The sequence below is a fragment of the Epinephelus lanceolatus genome, chromosome 16 (assembly GCF_041903045.1).
Source record: "Epinephelus lanceolatus isolate andai-2023 chromosome 16, ASM4190304v1, whole genome shotgun sequence".
NCBI classification, from domain to species: domain Eukaryota; kingdom Metazoa; phylum Chordata; class Actinopteri; order Perciformes; family Serranidae; genus Epinephelus; species Epinephelus lanceolatus.
The window spans coordinates 12262647-12283244 of record NC_135749.1 but is presented as its reverse complement, the minus strand read 5'-3'; the positions used below and the strand labels follow the sequence as shown (position 1 = coordinate 12283244).

General features: G+C 42.9%; 1 protein-coding gene across 3 annotated transcripts in view; it reads left to right on the top strand.

Annotated features, from left to right (window-relative positions):
* Window positions 1-20598, top strand: part of col16a1 (collagen, type XVI, alpha 1) — a 94075-nt gene that overhangs the window by 37910 nt on the left and 35567 nt on the right. For 2 of the 3 annotated variants that reach the window (XM_033636915.2, XM_033636913.2), the window contains exons 8-22: window positions 3332-3400; window positions 9907-9939; window positions 14069-14104; window positions 14199-14249; window positions 14543-14575; window positions 14736-14780; window positions 15217-15255; window positions 15418-15480; window positions 16752-16796; window positions 16900-16995; window positions 18475-18513; window positions 18863-18907; window positions 19029-19064; window positions 19158-19280; window positions 19959-19994. In XM_033636915.2, the coding sequence (XP_033492806.1) occupies window positions 3332-3400; window positions 9907-9939; window positions 14069-14104; window positions 14199-14249; window positions 14543-14575; window positions 14736-14780; window positions 15217-15255; window positions 15418-15480; window positions 16752-16796; window positions 16900-16995; window positions 18475-18513; window positions 18863-18907; window positions 19029-19064; window positions 19158-19280; window positions 19959-19994 (789 nt within the window). The remainder of the gene's footprint in view (window positions 1-3331; window positions 3401-9906; window positions 9940-14068; window positions 14105-14198; window positions 14250-14542; window positions 14576-14735; window positions 14781-15216; window positions 15256-15417; window positions 15481-16751; window positions 16797-16899; window positions 16996-18474; window positions 18514-18862; window positions 18908-19028; window positions 19065-19157; window positions 19281-19958; window positions 19995-20598) is intronic. The other variant, XM_033636914.2, reaches the window with a different exon arrangement.

Below are 20598 nucleotides of genomic sequence, written 5' to 3'. Positions count from 1 at the left end.
CAAAAACAGAGCAAGTGATTGTTCAGGTATGGGAAGAATTGCAAACAGTCAGTTCCTGGGTTTATTTTTAAGCTGGAGGTATTTTTGTGCTCAGCCAACTTTTTGTCAGAATTCTCCAGGGTGTCTGTGCTTGTGCGTGCATGAGTAGGTGTCTTTTTCATTACCAAATGAATTTTTGAGAGGGATACAAATAGGGTGAGAAGTTCCCTCAGAACTTTGAAACTGTAGAGTCCTCTTGAGGGAGGACTGGATGCTGTGGAATTGTTGATTAGAGGGTTTAAAGAAGGAAACCTCTTCTCCTTTGCTCAAGGCATGTGTGCTGCAGGGCTCCCTGCAAGCTACGTTTGAAAATGTGAAGTGGAGGAGCATGTGTGCGCATATGTATGTAGACACCAGCCTGCATGCTCACACACCCATGAAGGCTACAGCCTCTTGAAACACAAAGGAAAGAGATAGACCTGCTAGGTGTCAGTTGCTCTGACATTGTGGCCTGACTGCTATCACCAGTGACCTTTTTCAGGATCCCTGCAGCCCTGAGGTTAGAGACTCTTCCTGAGCATCTCAGTGCTGACCTGGTGTAACTATCTTACGGACCTCAGCTCCCACTTTTCAGGAACTTGCAGTCCTATTTGATTCTGTTTCCATACCAGACTGTGATGTCCCCCATATGGACGCTCTTGATGGTGCAGACGTAGAAATCCCCAAGTGTTTGAGGGAATACCCAGAATTTCCGAAAGCATCTGAGATGAAACAGCCTGCGCCTTGCATTTCTCCCCACTGAGTCAGTATTCAGCTCACAGTTCAGGCTGTTGAAGCTATCCACCCTCCCCACCGAGGACCCACTGACATTCAGGGGGCATAGTTCCTTTCCGGCCTCTTTCCAAAGTCCACTATCAGCTCCTTCGTTTTGCTGATGTTCAGGAGCAGATTGTTGTCCTGGCACCAGCAGGTCAGATCCTCTACTTCGTTTCAGGTGGGCTTTTTCATTGTTATCTGTGATCACGCCGACCACAGCTGTGTCATCGGAGGTGGCTGCACAGTCATGTATGTACAGGGAGTACAGCAGGGGGCTCAAAACGCAGCCCTTGGGTGCTCCAGTGTTAAGGATGAATGTGGAAGCAGTTTGTCCATTCACCCTCACTACCTGCAATCTGCTGGTCTGGAAATCAATGAAATGATCTGGTTCTGTTTAACATACCATCGATAAGATGTCACTCTTATGAATTTTACATTTGTTTCAATTTGAAAAATGTATTTAAATAAACCCAGTTCTGGATGAGTACTGTTTTTTTGCTGCGGTCCGATAATATTGGTCTATCACTGTGGTTCCATGGTAAACGTTTTACCTGCTAAACATCTGCATGCTAGCATTGTCAATGTGAGCATGTTAGCCTGCTGATGTTATCTTAACACACCGTAGTGCTAAAGTACAGCCTCACAGAGCTGCTAGCATGACTGAACACTAGTGCTGGCAGTATGACCCAAGATTCTGGTGCTTTCATGATATGCCACTGTATTTTATAAATTTCATTATTCTTTTTTTTTGCATGGTTGAGCCTTTATTTAGGTTTATAGTGGTTTATTCTACCACCTTCATAGAGTACCTTTAAAAACATTTTAATGCCATCATAAATATACCAAAGACTTTGTTTGCTATCGGGTTTGCTTGGCCCGACTGCATTAAACAGTTGCAGAATATAATATAATTTTTTAGTGTGGAAAGTACAATTCCCAGCAAGCATTTTTTGGTTTAAACATCTAATAGCCATCTACATGAAGACCTGACATCTAGGCTAAATCACGGCTGAATTTGGGCTGTCAGTGAAAATTTGGTAGACGTCTAACCATAGCCAAAGTGTAGACGTCATCAATCACACGGCTATGTAGAGACCATGTCCAAAAAATGGAGTTAAACATATTTTAATTACTGTTGACTCTCCATACGTGATTGAATATCATACCGCACACCATCTGCAATGGCGAAAATTACATTTAATCAATTTCAAAATTAAATCGGCTAGATTTGGGTTACATGTAGCTAGACTAAATCGGAGCTAAATATAGCCAATACATTTAAATCATGACTATTGCTTGCTGGGAACACAGTAAAAACAGAACTTTAAAACTGATATGTCAGAAACTTCAACACTGCTTATCTTTCAAAATAAAATATTTCGAAATTGTTGTGAAACACAGTAATCAAAGCCTTCAGTATATACATGTTTTTAAAATATTTTTGATGTACTCTGACAGTAGAGTTAGCCATAATAAACATATATACTCAAAGTATTTAGGTATTCAAGGAGGTATTTCTTAAATGATATATTGTAAAAGTGTTGTATAACGTTAGGTTATGAAGTGTTTTCGCCTCGTGAAGACATACCTTGAATCTAGCATTGTAATCATTGCTCTGAGCCCCTCTTTTTCATCCATCTGCATGTCGTTGCAGAGGAAGAGTGTTATTACGTTTGTATTGTCGCTCCCCCACTTGCTTTTTCTGTCAAAGGCAGCGCCTCAAGCAAATGCTGCTTCAAGCCATGTCTGACCCTTTGGTTCTACCGTTCCACTGGCGCTACTGAGGGCCTTAAATCCAACCATAATAATTCCGTATTTCAACCCATTTTCTGCTGAGGTGACGGTGAAGTAAGTTGATAGCGTTACCGCCACCAGCAACAACAGTGGCCCGACAAACTAACTTAAGATGGATTTTTTAAAGCCAAAAAACTTCCAAACAGCAGCTCCTCTTTTGTGCACAAGTTCCTCAGGCGTACCTCTAGTCTTTGCACAACAGTGTAAACCTGTAAATGTACAATTAGGTCTATTGAATTGTTTATGTGTCACACATTGCGTGCCATGGGGTTTTCTCTGTTAAAGGGTTAGTGTGGGTTATCATTTGCTTTGTTCTAAAGTTCCAACCATAAGAAAAAAGGGTATGCAGTTGATAGGTGTCCCTACTCCCACTCAATATGACATGTCATTACTGTCGTGCTCTTATCTGTTATTTGATGGACTGACAATATCTGAAAAATTCACATCATGTGGAAAATCAGTACTGGTATACCGGATGAACCGATATACCGCCCAGCCCTATTGTAGACTGTTTGTCTTGTCATAGATACAGCCATGATTTTTCTGTCTCCATTATTTCTATAAGAAGAGACGTATCCCAGGAAAAAAGGGGTTCTTACAACATTACAGATGTTATAATTTACAACAACTGCAGTAAGGTTAGATTTTTACATGATGCCCAGATTAGAATCACAGGATTCAGGTTGGACATCGACAGTGCTCTTATACCTTAGCTTAAATTGTGTCTGTTGTGTGTTCGCAGTGCCCACCAGACGCTCCCAAGAGCCGCCGTGCTGCTGAGAATGATCTGTTGGAAAACACCTTTAACCAGGTAAATAAACAAAGAATGACACTTTAACAAAAGTCACTGATTAAAGTAAACACACAAGTTACACCATATAATGGACTGCATCTATATAGCTCTTTTCTAATCATAGCAACCAGTTCAAGCAGCATTCACACACTGGTAGCCAAGGATACCATACAAGGTGCCACCTGCCAAGTGATAAATACTCACACACCTGTGGCGCAGCCATCAGGAGCAATTTTGTGTTCAGTATGTTGCCCAAGGACCCCCAGACATGTCGACTGCAGGAGCCAGGGACTGACCCTCTGAACTTCGGATTTGTAAATGGCCACTCTACCTCCTGAGCCACAGTATAGACAATGGGCAGTACTATACACTGAAAATGCACTTCTTATGCTATAGTTATTGTAAAATTAATCACAAGCACTTAAATTTGGTAACAAATAGAGGGAAAATTTCATTGAGTCTCCCACAAACACTGCCACTTCCATCATAAATTCTCACAACACATGGCTCCCATCAGGTACAGACATAACACATACAGACCCAGACAAGGACTTGGCCTCAAACGGCTTTGTTCTTGAGACAGTTTGAGTTGTCTGAGATGCTCCCGCTGGCAAGCAAACACTGGCCTGTAGGACTTTTACCAAATGGCTCAGTTGTTCTCCCTTGAAACTCTGCTGTGGAAAACATGTTTTCTACTCTGCTGCAGTCTTAAGCACTTCTGAGTTTTATGTGACTTCAGTTCGGTTAAATCTGCCTGTAGCAATCGTTCAAAGTGTCTGCGGGCAGCGCCGAATGCGTGACAAATGGAGCCTTACGCAACACATGGGAGCAGTTTTTCCACAAATTTCCGTGGGGTTTTTTATGGCTGCTTCAATGCTGCGTGATACATGAAGTTCGTCCAGTATAACGTTAAGGCAATTTATTTTTGTTTCCACAGCCGCTTGTTTCATCATTCATATTAATGGGATCTATATCCAATTATCTATTCATTAGGCCCTGGTGTTTGTCTTGTGGAGAGTTGGTGTTAACTTAGAGCTCTGGCAGACTTCAGGACACAGTAATCAATCCCATAGATGGTTTCAGCCAGACACAGTTAGAATAACTTAGGCATGCCATCTCTCTCTCTCCATTTCTTCCTCTCTCTCACCTGTAATTCTTTCTCTCCTCCTCTGCTATCAGTTGTTGCAGACTGTTTTAATATATGCAATATGATGTTTAGCCATATATAGTACAATATTCCACGCCTAGCACTGTCACCACCATCTTCCTCCGTACAGATGTGTACCTGCAATGAATGAGACACATTTCTGTCCTCATTTCCTATTTTTCTATCTATGCCACCTCCATTCTCTTTTGCCCTATTTCACATGATGCTCATACATGCGCAGACTAAGTTGAGTAGTTTCTATTTTTATCTGTATGATAGCTTTGTACACAGTAAATGAGCAGTGTAATCCAAGATTCCAGCGCTCAGGCCAGATGTTACTGAGCCATAGCACTGCTTCCATTAAACTAAGCCTCACTGAATGACAGCGTATTAAACACAGCATATGTGGAATGTAATGTGTTCTGTATGTGGAAAGAGTACCGCACAGTATTGCTCGTGAGCACAGGGTAAACTGAGGTCAAGATTTTGGAATAAGTTTTACACATGAAAGTCTGTTGTTGGGGAGTGCCACTCCATATGTGAGAAAAGTTGTATTAACCCTTTTGTGGCTCCAGAAGGAGCTTCGCAAAGTCAGACAAACTGCCTTAAGTGATATAATTTAAGTCAGCCTTGGTTGTGTCTGATGACTACATGTTTCAAAAAGGAAAATAAAAGAAAAATCTTGGATGTGGAGTTGGAAAAAAGTTAGCTTAGTTAGATCTCTGTAGCTCTTCATCTCCGCTCGAGGCCAGGGGCCAGTGTTGCCAACTCTTTTCCAATGAAAGTAGCAGTAGTTCCAAAAGTCCCTAAAAGATAAAGTCATATGCTCATTTGCATATTGGTGACATAATTGCGCATTAATTGAAGCATTAAATCCTCAACAAAATATTTGAATCATGTAAGAGCTATGGCGGTTATACTGTAGTGAGCCAGCTTCAAGTGCTTCCAATCCAGAGAGCAGGAGCGTCAACATAACCATAGAAACTCACTATGACTGAACTCCCACGATGAGCAGCATCTCTTCTCCAACTGCCTGTCCCTCACATAAACTGTATAAAAAGATGGACGACATGACAGCGCCCCATGTGTGAAGCTGAAATATTTCAGTCGCCCCCTGGTGGCTGGCTGCAGTATAGGTCATAAAGCCTGCCCTCTCCATGCTTGTAGATGGCACATGGGCCAAGGGACACATCAAGGTGGCAGTGTCTGTATCAGGGATATTTTAGCTTCACTTCCATACAGTGGGGGTAAATGGAGACCGTCATCCACCTTTATATACAGTCTGTGGTCCCACACCTACTGCACAGAGGAGAGAGGGGCAGGGACTTAGCGCCAATGGCAGAAGAGCCACAGAGTGCGATTACTCTGAGCATCATGCATGGGAAATAATTTAAATAGAATATATTTCTCACTTTCCCTCTGATGTTCTGAATATGATTGGTCGTGTGTCATTTATTAGAAATAAAGTTGCAAAGAGGGTCCGAAAAGTCACAAAATCTAATGAGAAAGTCACCAAGTTGGCAACACTGCTCGAGGCTGCAATAGCTAGTAAAGCACAACTGAATCTCCAACCAAATTGGTTCGCATTTTGGGTAATGCAGGTTTTAGTTTTGACAAGGAGGAAGAATGTGTAGACGTGTGGTTCTGATGCATTAGTAGCAATTTTATAGGAGTGCAAAAGTAGTTATTTAAAGCAGTAGTTTGATATTTTTGTAAACATCTTCATTTGCTTTCTTGCCAAAAGTTAGATTGGAAGAGCGATACCACTCTCACATCTGTTTTGGAAAGTATGAAGTCAGTCTGTTCAGGACAAAGACTGGAAACAGCTAACCTGGGGAGTGAATTTGCATTTCCTAGCATAGCAACGGCATGCCTGCCGTACCCTGCCTAACTCTGCCTCTGATTGGTGTACCCTAACCACAGCCAATCCCACTCCTCTTGTCTAAACCTAACCAACCCAGCCAACAAAGGCAATGAGTCAATCAGACTGAGAGTAGGGCTGGTTATGCTTTTGCTCTCCTAGGAAATGCAAATTCACAGCCTGAGGAGCAAGTTAGCTAAATTAAATTAGCTTAGAAATGTTGAACTACGCCTTAAAGACTAGGAAAACCAATCTTATTCCACACTACAGTACAACACATATTCTATCACTACTTGCTCCAGCTCTTCATCCAAGCTAAATGATGCTTACCCTGAGGGAAATATTCAACCCAAGACATGTTTTTTTAAGTTTGCTTCACCCCATCAAACTAAATTGGTTACACATTTTCCAAAAATCCAGCCTATATATCTGGCATCTTTTGGACTTCCAGCAGAATTAAGAATTAAGTTGGGTTTGCTGTACAATATAAGTTTGTAAAGACTGCCCTCTCTAGTATTAAGTAAGTATTATGGGATTAATATACTTATCAGACATACAGAAACAAGCCACATCTTCTGGTGATGTTAAAAAATCTGTTGTTGCACCTACTAGTCGAATCAGGTTTGGTGCAGAGGTGTGTATGGGTGTGTACCATTGCTTGTGTCTGTGTTTGGGTCACAGCACTTACCGCCTTCCTGAGGTATGACAAATCTCACCCACACTGTTTCTCATCATCCAGCACTGTAAACCTCTTTTTATTCTTGCTTTCAACCCAGCTCTCAGCTGAAAGGTCAGCCAGTCCTCAGAGGACCCAAAGACTTCTTTGTGTCTTGTTTCCCAGGTCTCGGTGTGTTTCTACTTGACTTTTTATGTTGAAGTTTAAAACCAGCTGTAAAATGTCTTCTCTGGTCTCCCCTTTACTGAAACTCTTCCTTATTTCACTTGTTCTAACTGAACAAATTGTTTCCGTTCAGCTCCAGTCCTTCCTCCCTGTTTCCTGTCGTTGATTTTTTTTTCCGTTTGTCTGATTTGTAACTCTTTGCACAGCAGGATCCACCTCTTTATTTGCCTATGGGCTAACGGGGTACAGTACTCCTCCTCTCTACTCATCCACTTTCATCTGCTTTTTTCACTCAGAATAAAGAATAGCTGTTAATGACCCATGTGTGGAACCAAGACGGCCCCCGTTTCTTCTTTCTTTGTTGTGTATCTGATGCAATGAATTGTAATGGCAACAAGGTTTAAATGGATGCGCTGCACATGCTACAGGAAAACAACAGATGTCATATGATGTTGATATTATGCAGACTTTCAAATGCAATTGCTGCCATTCTTGGGAACATCCTAAGAGATTCAGTTACTATGAACTGTAGCAGAACTGCCAGTGACTAGGAATTCAAACTATGTGCTCCAAGGTTGAGAAGAGTGTTCGAAAATGTAGATTCATTTCTTGATACAATTTGAGGAAGAATTGCAGCCGATTTGGATGTCATCAGCCAATTTAACTGCCGTTATCTGTAGATTTTAGCCTCATTGATGAGGGTACGATGGGCCTGCCACACCTACTATTAAGTTCAACAGACATTATCGCCCATTAAATACCCATTTGCATATCCAAGGTTGTGAAACAGTTGCCATTATTAGGCCATTCAATGAAATGGTCACAGTTTCATTAGGCTTCACTTTTGTTAGAATAAACATATCATGGTACCTTAGTCAAAAGCCATCTTTAAACAGGAACTGTGCAAATTTGCAGGAAAGCCCAATCAGTCTTCTTTCAGCATTGGCAGTATGAAAACAAAATCAGGGAGTGCGGCAAAATGCAGCCCACCTACTTTTGTTTATACAGAATGCTCCTTTTTCGGGGCAGTGGGGGGCGTGGGCAAGTAATAAAACGTGTAGCTCAGCGTGTGACGTAAACAGTGATGTGGGAGGGAAGCTGCGGCTGGTCAGTCCTTCAGCGATTCTCTCGTTAGTCGGCCCGTCCTTCACCGTTGCCGTCATCTGACTGTTAATGGCGTCTTCGTTTGTGAGGACAAGGTGGGCGCGCAATTCCTTGTCTCCCCAGTTGCTCATCTTTACAGTGTCTGTCAGGTTTGTGTTTCCCTCTTGCTACTAGCTGCTCGCTAATTCCTGCTATCAGCTGTTTCCTGTTTATCCACCGCCAGTGGGTCGTACGTGCGGCGTCATCAACAGCTCCTCCCATAAGTCATCAACAGCCCCTCCCGTTGTGGAAGGCCGCCTCTGTCTTTTTAAACTAAAAGGGTTCTGCCAGTATGTCTACCCTACGAGGCGGAAAATTGGGCACTTCGGATCAACTCGCCAATCCAGCTCTGTGTGTCTAAACGCTCGCAGCTTGTTGGCAAAATGGCCCAACATTCGCGGAAAATCTGGCAGTGTAAAAGGGGTTAAAGCAACCATCCTGGTTGACTTTTGGTTTCACATGGGAGACAATAGCCCCGTTTCCACCAAGCGGTACGGTACAGTTCAGTTGGGTATGCTTTTTTTCAGTTTCCACTGTCAAAAGTTGTGGATGGTACCAATGGAACCATACTGTCCCCATTTTTGATCACCCTTCTGTTGGGGTACCTAGCACACAGATCTAGTCCTAAAAGGTGGAGCTGTGAACACTGCAGTCTGGCAACACTAAACCCCTGAGCTTGCCTGAGAAGGACTAAATGCATTAACCCGCTATTTTTAAATATCCCATAGAGAGAGACTCTCACTGCTGTTTTATTTTGTTCTGAAAATGTTGGCGTGCAGCCACGTTCTGTGGACGATAAACAAGGTGCAGACTTCCATCTGTGTCACCGATGACGAGGAAATACAGTGAGTGCTGGACGGAACAGTGAGTGACAACAACCCCGCCCACATATAAGGGTACTGTTTGCGATGGAAAGGATAGGGTCTAGGTACCATGTCTGAAGGGTTACTTGTGGTTCCAAAGGTACTATACCGAAAGTGTTTGGTGGAAACGGGGCTAATGCCAACTCTCCTGGGTGAAAGTCCTGTTTTTGTTTGATCCATCCATCACCCCTCTCCCACTTTTTATTCTCCAGCACCTTCCTCTCTTGCTCCTGTCTGAATTATTGCGCTCACCAATCGTTTCATGGCCTGATAATGGCCTTATGACCTTATAGTAGATGTGGCAGGCCCCTTCTAGTCCATACCTACGATGCTTATAACCACTGATAACAGCCATTAAATGACCTGATAACAGCAGAACCGATTGAAAATTAAGAAGTATGCTACAGTGCTGCCAAAATGGAGACAACCAGACTATGAATGTTCTTCAAAGCAACTGATTCAGTGTGTCTGAATGTTATTTGAGCCAGTTTTGGAACTGTCAACATCAATGATCAGTGTCTAAACAAAGACAGAAACCAAGTTTGGACCAACATGAAGCCAAACATGGTCATATTGAGGTCATGTTCAGATGTGATGTGGAAAAAAGAAAAAGGCCTGATGTTTTCTTACGTCTTCTTTTTTTCACCTTTTCTGTCTTTCTACTAACAGGAGATTTTTGCATCAAAGGATCTGGCAGACAAAGTAAGCCACACACACACACACACGCACACACACACGCGTTTTTACAGTATTGAATTTCTAATAAGACTTGTGGGACGGCACAGTGGCTCAGACCAGGATGGTTGCGTCAAAGCAAGCCTCAAGCCACAGTCCAAACACGTCCATGTTCAGTTCAACTGGAGACTCTAAAAGTCCAGTGTGATGTAAAGAGAATAAATAAAGAGACGTCCAATATGCATGTACTTCTGAGATTAAAATAGGAAGACAGTATGCAGGTCACATACGTACACCTATGTTGTATGTATGTGTGTTGTGCATGGGGTTGAAGAAAGTAGTCTATCTCTATTTCCTCCCCCCTCCCTCACACGTACCCAGCTTGCTGACTGACCGAGGACTGATTTACACCTCATTATGCGCAGAGTCTCAGTCGGGAGTTGCTGCTGCCTATTAATTTTGTCATTCACCTACAATGGGCATGTTCTGTTCACAAATAGAATACAAAACTCCAGACGCTTCATTATGTTGCTCCTGTGTGTGCTTGCTAATGCAGCTGGCCGCCTCCCCTGACTTCCTCAATGTAGGTTATTACCTGGGTTGGAGCGCAAGCTTGCCCTGCCACTGGGGGGCAAACACTTGCAGAGAAACAAAAGTGACATTTTCTTCTGTTCTGTGAATTTAATTTGGTCGAATAACACAGGTGACAGTTCTTTCAGGGTGAAAATAGGCAAAGTTCCCACAGGAATCCTTTGATAATACAACCTGATATTATGTACTGCAACACAGATCTAAAAAATATGCAGATCAGGCCTATATTAACATGATCATAACAATAAATGGTCTGAATATGGGGTGGATTTAGCTTCTGCTGCACAATCATAATGCTCAGTCAGAAACCAATTTTCATCACAGTGTTCATATCATGCTGCTTCAGCTATTCCTCTATAGCTCGTTCCGGCTACAACAGTGGCCCTAGGTTTTGTGAGTCAAAGAGCTCAGCAGGAATCTATTAACACAAAGGGCAATTTCAGAAATAAAATCCCAGCATCTACTTCCTGTCTTCGCCATTAGATCATGCATGAGAGTAAGTCATCATGCATTTAGGAGAGTGCACACAAGCAAGCACATAAACCTCAAATATAATGAGTTCTGCATAGTTTGAAAATTACAACCGAGGCAAGCACTAATCTATGTTTATACTAGTATTAGATTTTCATTAGCCTGCTGGGTGTTGCCCTTGTTCTGTCGAGTCCTGGCAGCAAAAGATACATTGCCAAAAAATAATAACAAAAAAAATCAAGGCTTACTGACAGGATGTTGGTGCCAAAAATTCAGCCTGTCTTTTGAGATATTTAATCTAATAAATGAGTATAGATGCTGGCATGCATAATGGAGAATGAGAGCCTCAGTATTTGAATGTTGGATGTGAAAAAGCAAGGCTATTTGTTTGGATGATAGATACTTAAAGGGACAGTTCACAGGCTTCCTCTTAGTGGTAGTGCTATTCATAGATTTTTTTGGTGTGAGCTGCAGAGGGTTGTAGACATTGACATTAGAGATGTCTGTCTTCTTCTAAGTATAATGTAACTAGATGGCTCAACAGCAATGCCTCTTTCCAGAAACCATGACACTGGGTAGTCAAGATAATCCATAGACACAGCACTACACCGCCAACTGTATCACCATACAGAAGCCAGCATGCCTCTTCTGCTAGCTAACTTTGCAGCAGCTCAGTCGAGGTGGTCGGCAGTAATGTTAACGTGTTGCACTCTCACAAGCCTCTTGTCCATGAGTAGATGCATGCTTCCTCCTGCGCAGTAATACGATTGGCAGGTGTAGTTTGGTAGAAAGAAAATAGTTCTTACATGAAACTGCTCACAACAAGGTCTGTGGATTATCTAGGGCAACGGGGTCATGATTTCTGGAAAGAGACATTGCTGTTTGTCAATTTTTTGTGTATTTTTTTGGTGCCGAATGCTATCACCATATTGAAGAGAAGGCAGACACCTCTAGAACAGTGGTTCCCAGTTGGTGGGCCGTGGTCCAAAAGTGGTTCGACGGCGCGTTCTAAATGGACCGCAAGTGACTCACGAATGTGTCAAGTTGGTAAAAACACACTTTATTTGTAAGTACGGTAGATTTTCGGCACAGAGTTTTTATTTTGAAGTGCCGTTTCCTACTATAGAGTGAGTGACCAACAGACAGCTACATGACAGAGACAACCAACTAGTCCAATGACGTGGCCAAACACAGGTATGACGCTGCATGTATTAAACTGTGGGATCCTGAACTAATGACTAAGGACGAATGTGGACCCCGAGGCTGGACCAGTTGGGGACCACTGCTCTAAAGTGATACATAGCACTACAGGTGAGAGGAAAAATATGTATTTGTAATCTTAGGGTGAACTGTCCCTTTAAATATGACACATAGACTATTTGTGCCAAAACAAAAATTTGTATCCGGATGCCAGTAATAAAAACGGATACATTTAAAGTGCCACTATTTTAATATTCATATATTACTAATGGAGGAAATGGCTATTTTTTAACATGGAAACGACTTTATGGTGATGAATGCACATTAAGTTATCACTGATGAAGTTTCTTTTAGCTCCACAGAGCGCTTAAGCAACTACAGCGTCATCCGGTGAACATGACGGAGCATTTAGCAGCTAAATTGGGATTGTTATTATTATTTCATTCTCTGGAGTCTATGAATTGTACTGCTAACATTAATATACATAAAGACAACCCATTTATTATTGCCATAAGTTAACAATGCACAATGGGATGGTACAGGGATGGTACAACTGAATACAGTACAAGCAGCAGTCAACTTTTATTTATGCAAAATGGAAAGGAAGCAACCTCACAAGAGTCAGGAGGGGACATGAGGAGAGGTTGAATCTCGTGGAGGACGAAGATCCAGATCCGAAACATCTGGAATGAGGCATGAACAGCCAGGGGTGGGAGTTAGAGAGTGGTCCCTGGATGACTGATGGTCCTGCTCAGGGAAGCCTGAGTGAAAAGAGAGAGGACAACAGGGAGAAAATAGGCTGAGAGGGAGAGAGGTAGGCACACAGTGTGGTTGCTCATTTGCTTATGAGACAACAAACGAGAGATTTAAAGACAACCACTTCATCTCACACTGTGTAAATACTAAAAGCAAAAACCTATGGACGTAGCAACTTAACATTCAGTCGGCATAGTGTTGATGATTTTCAGAGATTCTCAATTCTGCTCCCATAATTAAGTGAGGGTAGTAACGACAGCAAAATGGGCTTAATTACAGGGATATGTAAGTGCCATTTTATCACGCACGCTGCTGCTCTTTTAACAGCAATCTGAATTTTCCATTTCAAAGCTGAATGTAGAGAATAAACAATGAAAGCGAGGCTGTTGAGGTTTTAAGTGGAACTATATGAGGAGTCAACTAAGCCCACGGCCAGACAAGAGCTCGGAAAGAGTGACTCGTCATTGCAGCTGGCCGAGCCAGCCATTGATAGATTTGTAGCTAGCAGGAGGGAGCGTGGAGGGGTGGGAAGAGAAGAGGGAGAATTACACATTGTCTCTGTGCTTGTTACTCGCCTCCTTTCGTCGTCTCAGCAAGCTCACAGTCACTGCTTCAATATATGCAAACTTCCTGGTGTGTGCAAGCATGACTCCCAGAAACACCGGGTGGGAGATTCGGCTTTAATTACTTGCTTCCGCTAAAAATGCTTCAGTTATTTATAATGGTTATCCTTATTTGGCGTGTGTGTGTGTGTGCGAGTGTGTGTGTGCCCTCCTGTGAGGAGCAGCTGGTCTCCTCACTCCTCTGCTGTGGGAATCAGACATTCCTATTGATCTCCGTCTCCCATGGGAGCTGTGTGTGTGTGTGTGTACGATTGTATGTGTGTGCATGTGTGTGTGTGTGTGCGTGTGTGCCCACTTGCCCACCTCCCCTCCTTTTTAGCTGCATACTGTAGCAGCACAGAGGCTCAGCTCAGTTTAGTTTTGTGTAACAGTGCCACCACCTGGCGACTATAGGAACTGCAGCCCATTTTACTTCACAAACTTCCTTTTACTCAGACACACAGCTCGTTGAGTGAATATTAAATACAGTTTGATAATAATTCTTTCTTTCTCTTTGTCTGTCTGTCTGTCTGTAGTGTGGTGGTTGTTTATACCTGAATAGGGAAGAAAATGTAAGGATCGCAGATCTTTACTTTCACTTCTTGTCATTAGAGCATGTCAAACGCACGCTACTGCGGGGTGTTTATTTATGTGTGTGTGTTGCAGGTATTAAATCTTGGAGGAGTTGCTGGGTTGAAAGGGGAAAAAGGTGACCGGGTGAGTATGAAAGACATGTACAGCACATACACAAATCTGTGTGTAGTCAGACTAATATCAGTGGAATGTGTGATGTCATCACTCGTGCCCGGACACGCGTGGCGCTGAGCACTGATATCTGTCTTCATACACACTCATATACACAAAGACTGTGATGCCGCTGTAGTCTAATATGATGCTGGCTATGGACCAATCCAGCATCTAGCTGATATGCATTCTTCAGTTGCTCGCTGATTCTGTTCCTCACCCACAAGCAATCATTCTTCTTCTCTGCCTCTCTCTCTCCATCTCAGGGTGATAGCTGTTCTGGCTCCCATTCAGGTCCAGTAAGTAACTTTTCCTCTGCGTCTCACTCTCACACCGTGCCCCCGTTTTGCAACAAAAAGCATTGTCTCATTATTTGGCATGCAGCACAGTACGATCCTGAAAATTAGCCAATAAAGTGGTCTGTGATAATACATGCCAACCAAGTGTCTCTAACCTCAGTGCACAGAGGGACCCAAGGGCCAGAAGGGAGAAAAAGGCGAGTCGGTGAGTGCCAATCTTCTGCTACAGGTTACAGCGCAGCATCCCACCGCCTCCCAACCTCACCAACCCTTCAGCTATTTAGTTTGATCCCTATTCAAAAACCACATTTTCATTTTGCATTCGGTCCTGGTTTTCATTATGGAGTTGGAATGAATTTGTGCTTTGTATGTTTATTTACCACGAGTGTGTGTGACTTTTGTGTGCAGGTGTGTATGCAGATGCATCTAAGTATACGTTTGATGCATCTGATTTGTCTGTATGTCCTCGTGTGCCTGTTTGTCTCGGGTTGTGTGAATGGAGCATATGGGTCCTGCTGGTAGTCCATACGGGTTGCCGACTGGTCACTCTGTTGTTTGCTATGCTCCAGTGGTGTGTGTGTGATGTCTCTTTAGAGCCAGGTCATTGATCTGGGTCTTGTCTCCATTCCTCCTCTCCACAGGCGCAGCCTGCCAACTGGGGCGAAGCAGCAGGGTACAAGGTGAAAGGTTTAAGAAACATTCGGTGATGAATAATGAAGATCTGACCTTTTTAATGTTCATCTAATTAATTCATAACCTCTTATTATTTTTGACTCAGCCCTCTCTCTGCGTCTCTCCTTGTATGTTTTTCACCTTCTTTTCTTCTCTTTGGCTCTGTCTAGGGAGACAAGGGTCAGAAGGGAGAAATTGGCCCTCAGGGTCTCACAGGCACCCCAGGGAAGGATGTAGGTGTTTTTTATATTGTATTTTTGGCTTTCTCTCAATTTTACATAAGGGATAATGCACAGTGAGCAGGTCGCCATTGCATAATGAAGGCCAACACGGTCATGCACGCACCTGACAAGAAGCAGAGGGGTCTTGAATCACTTATTACAAGGCGACTTAATGAAGAACTCAATAATGTGACACAGAACTATGATTTAAAATCAAATAATTGATTCAAAAATGAATTTCTTCTTCAGCCAGAGTCTATGATCAGTATTGCACACATGGCACAGTCTGTTATTCAAAGCAGCGGTCTGCCACTCAGAAATAACAGACTGCAGAATGCTGTAATTGACCAGTAAGAATCTGGTATTTGACAAAGCCGTGTAATCATTTGTGTAAAGAAAGAATAGGAGTCAGTGTAAGCGTCTTTCAGCCATGAAATTTGCTTTGAGGTTAAGTCAGACAGCTTGAAATATACAGTGTGCTTTCAGTACCACAAATGTTCTAATGAGCGTGCAACCACAAACACACCAATGCACACACATCCACTTGCACCGCCACTTTTATCAGGCTAAGAGCGGATATTCAGTAAACTTATACGGTATTACTCTTTAAGCTAAGACTCCCATTGATATCTGCGCTCCCCCCTCCTCTCTCCCATGGCGTTAAGTCGGCCTGTTAATGCCTGTTAGATTAGGCTAGAGCAACAAAGCTCGCACAATCAATGCTGCCTCATTGACTGTGCTGTTCGTCTCTCACACAGGCAGGCGCCTATTCAGGAAGACTTAAACCTTTTAATCTTCCCTGTTCAGCGCAGTGATCCTGTAGACGCATGAAAAGTTTTGAGGAACAAATTACAACGTGTGTGTGCTCTGAGATATTCCCCCGGTTTCCGGCATCACACGGCACTCACATTTAGCCGTTCACCGGGCTAAGTGCTTGTCGTGGACAGATGGATTTGGTGGAGGATAGATTTTCTTAAGCCTTCTACCCATCTGACATTGTGAATATGAATGTGCATGTTGATGTGACTTGAATCAGGCAGCCAGAAAATATTGCATATGCACTGCTGAAGATAATAAATCTTACAGACTCAATTCTCCTCTTTCTGTTTGCAATTGTAAGACGTCAAACAAATGAGGGAAATCAACAAGTGTTTAACAATTCACGAAGATGTTTTGGAGATAGATTTCTGTGGAGACCGTTTGATTATTCTGGGCTGACACTGATGATGTCACTGTCCGTACTGATGCTGTCACTTTGCTCTTTGTCTGTCACCATTTTCCAGGGTCGAGCGGGGTCCATCTGCGTAGTCGGCCCCAAGGGACAGAAGGTCTGTCTGCATCAAGTCTGGGAGTTTCTACCATCAACCTGTCTGTCACTTAAACTCAGTTCAGTTTGGATTTAATAGAGCTGTGTTGAACTTGTTTTCCCAGGGTACACCAGGTTTGGTGGGTCCTGAGGGGTTGGCTGGGGAGCCAGGTAGGCCTGGACTTCCAGGGCTACCAGGGATTGGAAAGCCAGGTCTACCAGTAGGTGTTTTTATTTTTTAATAAACCTTCTGACTCCCATTTTTGTCTTGTTTAGGGGAGGCAGGGATCTTTAGAGAGTTTACTAGTCAACAGTTTATGCCACAAAGAAGTGGAACCTGAAGATCGATATGAGATACAGCCCAGCACTCTGTTAAGTTTTTTTTCAGTCATATATATTAAATAAACAGTGTGTTTTCATTAGGTGCCTATTTGGTGTTAAATTTAAGCATTGCTGACCACTTAAGGATTGATAATGGTCAAAAATCCATCCAAAATACCACATTCAGACATTAAGACCTTGAAGAACACCACAGAAAAATCCATACTGTGATTTTGCATCAAAAACTTTTGTCAGTCGCAGAAAGAATAACCCAAAAAATGCTGCTTTTAAAAAGAAAAACGATGAAATCCATTAATAGAAGACCATTAAACACAAGCAATTAGTTATTTTTTTAATCCCAAAAAAATGGCTTCCACAAATGTGTGTTCCCCATTTGTAAGAATTGCATTCTTCCGCTGATTACATGGCGAGCACTTCTGTTCTGTAAAGTGCTCAAAAACCCTCTAAAAGCCACACATCCTCCAAATTCAGAGGTCTCTAGGTTGTAGCTATAAAGTTTCACGAGGCTGTGATTATCCTAGAGGTCACAGTAGATCATTTTATGCAGTGATGTCCACTTAAAAAAACATGTTGCACTACATTGAAATAGGTAATTTGGGGATTAACATCATCACACACAAATAGAATTGGGCTAATTGAAACCACAGTAGACTCAGCTTTTCAGTCATACCTAATTTATGCCATTCCAACACTGCTGAGGGACCCCAGCGTGCAGAAATATTCAAATACAGTAGGCCAAAGTAAGACATTTGGACTGCATGGTTTTTCTCCCAAACTACATGGGATTGGCATGAACATGTCTATAAAGGGCAAACTTGTGGGTTCCCATAGAGCTCATTTTTATTGAGATATTATGAGGTGAGGGGTCAAGGGACCCCTGTGAATATAGCAAGGCCAGTTGCTCACTTGCCAAAATCTAGCTTTGGAACTTTGGAGCCTTATTTAACCCCCTGCCTGACAAGCTAGACATGGGTGGTACCAATTAAGTCTTTGAGTTTCATATGATTCATGTGCCTTCAGTCTAGCTTCAAAACTCAGCCCACTGCAGCCTCTGAAAGAGAATAAGTTGGCCGAGATTGCCAGCAGTCCTCCGGGTCTCTTTGGATTAAAAGACCCCCTAAGTCCACACTTATTGGATGGTGTAACTGATTATCTTAATGTCCTGACACTCATCTTAAAGATGGTTTCCATTTGACCAAATAGTACTTTTACGAGACGTTGCTCTCAGAAGTGCAGGGCAGGACTTGGCAGAACTCCTTCTTCTGGTGCAGCAGTTGTTGCCCTTGACAGGAGCCTCAAAGTGTCGTGAGAGAGGCATTTGAAAAGAGTCATGTGCTTTTTTTTCCCCCCTCTGTTAGGGACGTCCTGGTGAACCCGGTGGTGCCAAGGGAGACATGGTAGGTTCACCATTTGGCACAGGACACATCATGCTGTATTATTGAAGCATTGCATATATAATCCAATCATAAAGAGATATTTGGAACATGTTGGTGAGTTGGGACAGCTCGCCTTATAGGAATGTGACGATATGTGACGAGACAAGCATATTGACATCATGACTCCATTTTATGTGTACACTGTGGTTGAAGGATTGCATCATCGTTCTGTTGGTTCAGACATTGTCACCATCCGTAGGCTAGCAAAACCCCAACTTCTAGACATTCTAAACAAGTTATATACAAAGATGTGTTTTTTGATGGTTCTCGGGGTAACAGTATTCTCAAATGCAGTGATTTGTGTTAACAGGGAGACGCAGGAATACCAGGACTAGATGGATTGCCAGGAGATCCAGTGAGAGACTCTTTTAAACATTGATTGATATTCAGCAGTGTGTATGCATGAGCTTCCAATATACAGTATTCAAACTGAGCTGATACATCAGTGTTTGACTGGGATTCTGCTGTTGTCATAGGGACCAAGAGGACCGGCGGGGTCTAAAGGAGAGAAGGTAGCTGTCAACATTGTCTTAAATCTCTTAATCTGCACGCCTGTGTGCTCTCTCATCCACACACTGTGTGTTTGACTCGTGTTCAATCCTCAGGGTGACCCATGCGAGGTGTGCCCCGTGCTGCCCACGGACATGGGAAACACAGTGGCTCTGCAGGGGAAGCCAGGCCCTAAAGGAGAGCCTGGATCACCAGGGACAGGAGAGAGAGGACCAGCTGTAAGTACAACAGTTTGAACGTAATGTCAAGCTGTAATGTATTCTGATTCTGCCCCGAGTGTTCAGTTTAACATTTTTACGATCTTGCTACATGTTTTATTAGGAAGTAGTAGACACAGTCTGGAGCTGTAGCTGACGACTAAACCTTGAGCACTTGTTTGATAGTGTATATATTTTATTTTTCTTATCATTCTGAGGGAAGGTATGGCGTTTATTTATACCTCGGGGTTGTATGTGCCCTTGTAACTCTCCCAGCAGCTCAAGGAGAGAGAGCGTGATATGCTGTCAAAAATTTATTTCTCCAAGGCAAAGGTCATTTTTTTTAATGTGATCCGAACGCATCTTTTTCTCTCTGGACTCAACATGCATTGCAATGTGTTTCTCTTTTTGTTCTTTCTGCATCTTCCCACTTACCCCAGCAGGTGAAACAGGGAATGATTTGTGTGTGTTGTGGGGGGGGGATATAAATCTGGAGCCTTATGAGATTCTCTGTGCAACGATTTCCAATAATGCCAGCATCCATCTGTCATACCTGGTTAGGGCAGAGGGAGAAGGAGTTGGAGCAACAGAGAAAAAGAGTGAGATATGACCTAGCTCTATCAGAGTTGAACTAACAAACACTTCTGGCTCATCCCTGCTCCTCTCCTCTCTTCTCTTTTCTTTCCCTATATGTACCAGGGGCCTGTGGGTGCAGATGGCAAGGCAGGACCGAAGGTACAGTATAGAGTCATTCATTTACAGCTTATGGTTCATTCATACTCTGCGGGAGCGTGACCTATACACACTCATCTGCAGTCCTACACATTCAGATATGCTAACATCAGCAGTGCAGAAGGCGCTCTCCTAAAGCAGATGCGAGCGAAGCAGCTGAACTAAACTCCACAGAGGAGACCAAAGTGCACACACACACTCACACTCAAACACACACATACTCCCTACAAATTGCCAACTTATTATGTCTATATATTGGATTGGAACTGGAAACAGAGCCGGGGCCCCGTTTATTCCTCTGAAAGTTGCTCAGTGGCACATAAAGCAGGCCATAAGGAACACTGCTTGGCTTTGCTTCTAATTTTTCCCAGTGGACACTCACAGTATTGCAGAGCAAAAAAGCCCAAAAGCATTTCCCCCATAGACCACCACTGTAAAAGAGCCATCTGTAAAACCATCGACAGGACACCTCAAACTCTCTTACTCTTCTTATTATGAACTTTTGATCCATAAAGGTTTTATATTTGTAAAGCATACCTCAAGCTGAGAATAGCAGTTTAAAAATCACAATGTAAAGTCTATGAGCCAAGCAGGAACTCATAGGCAG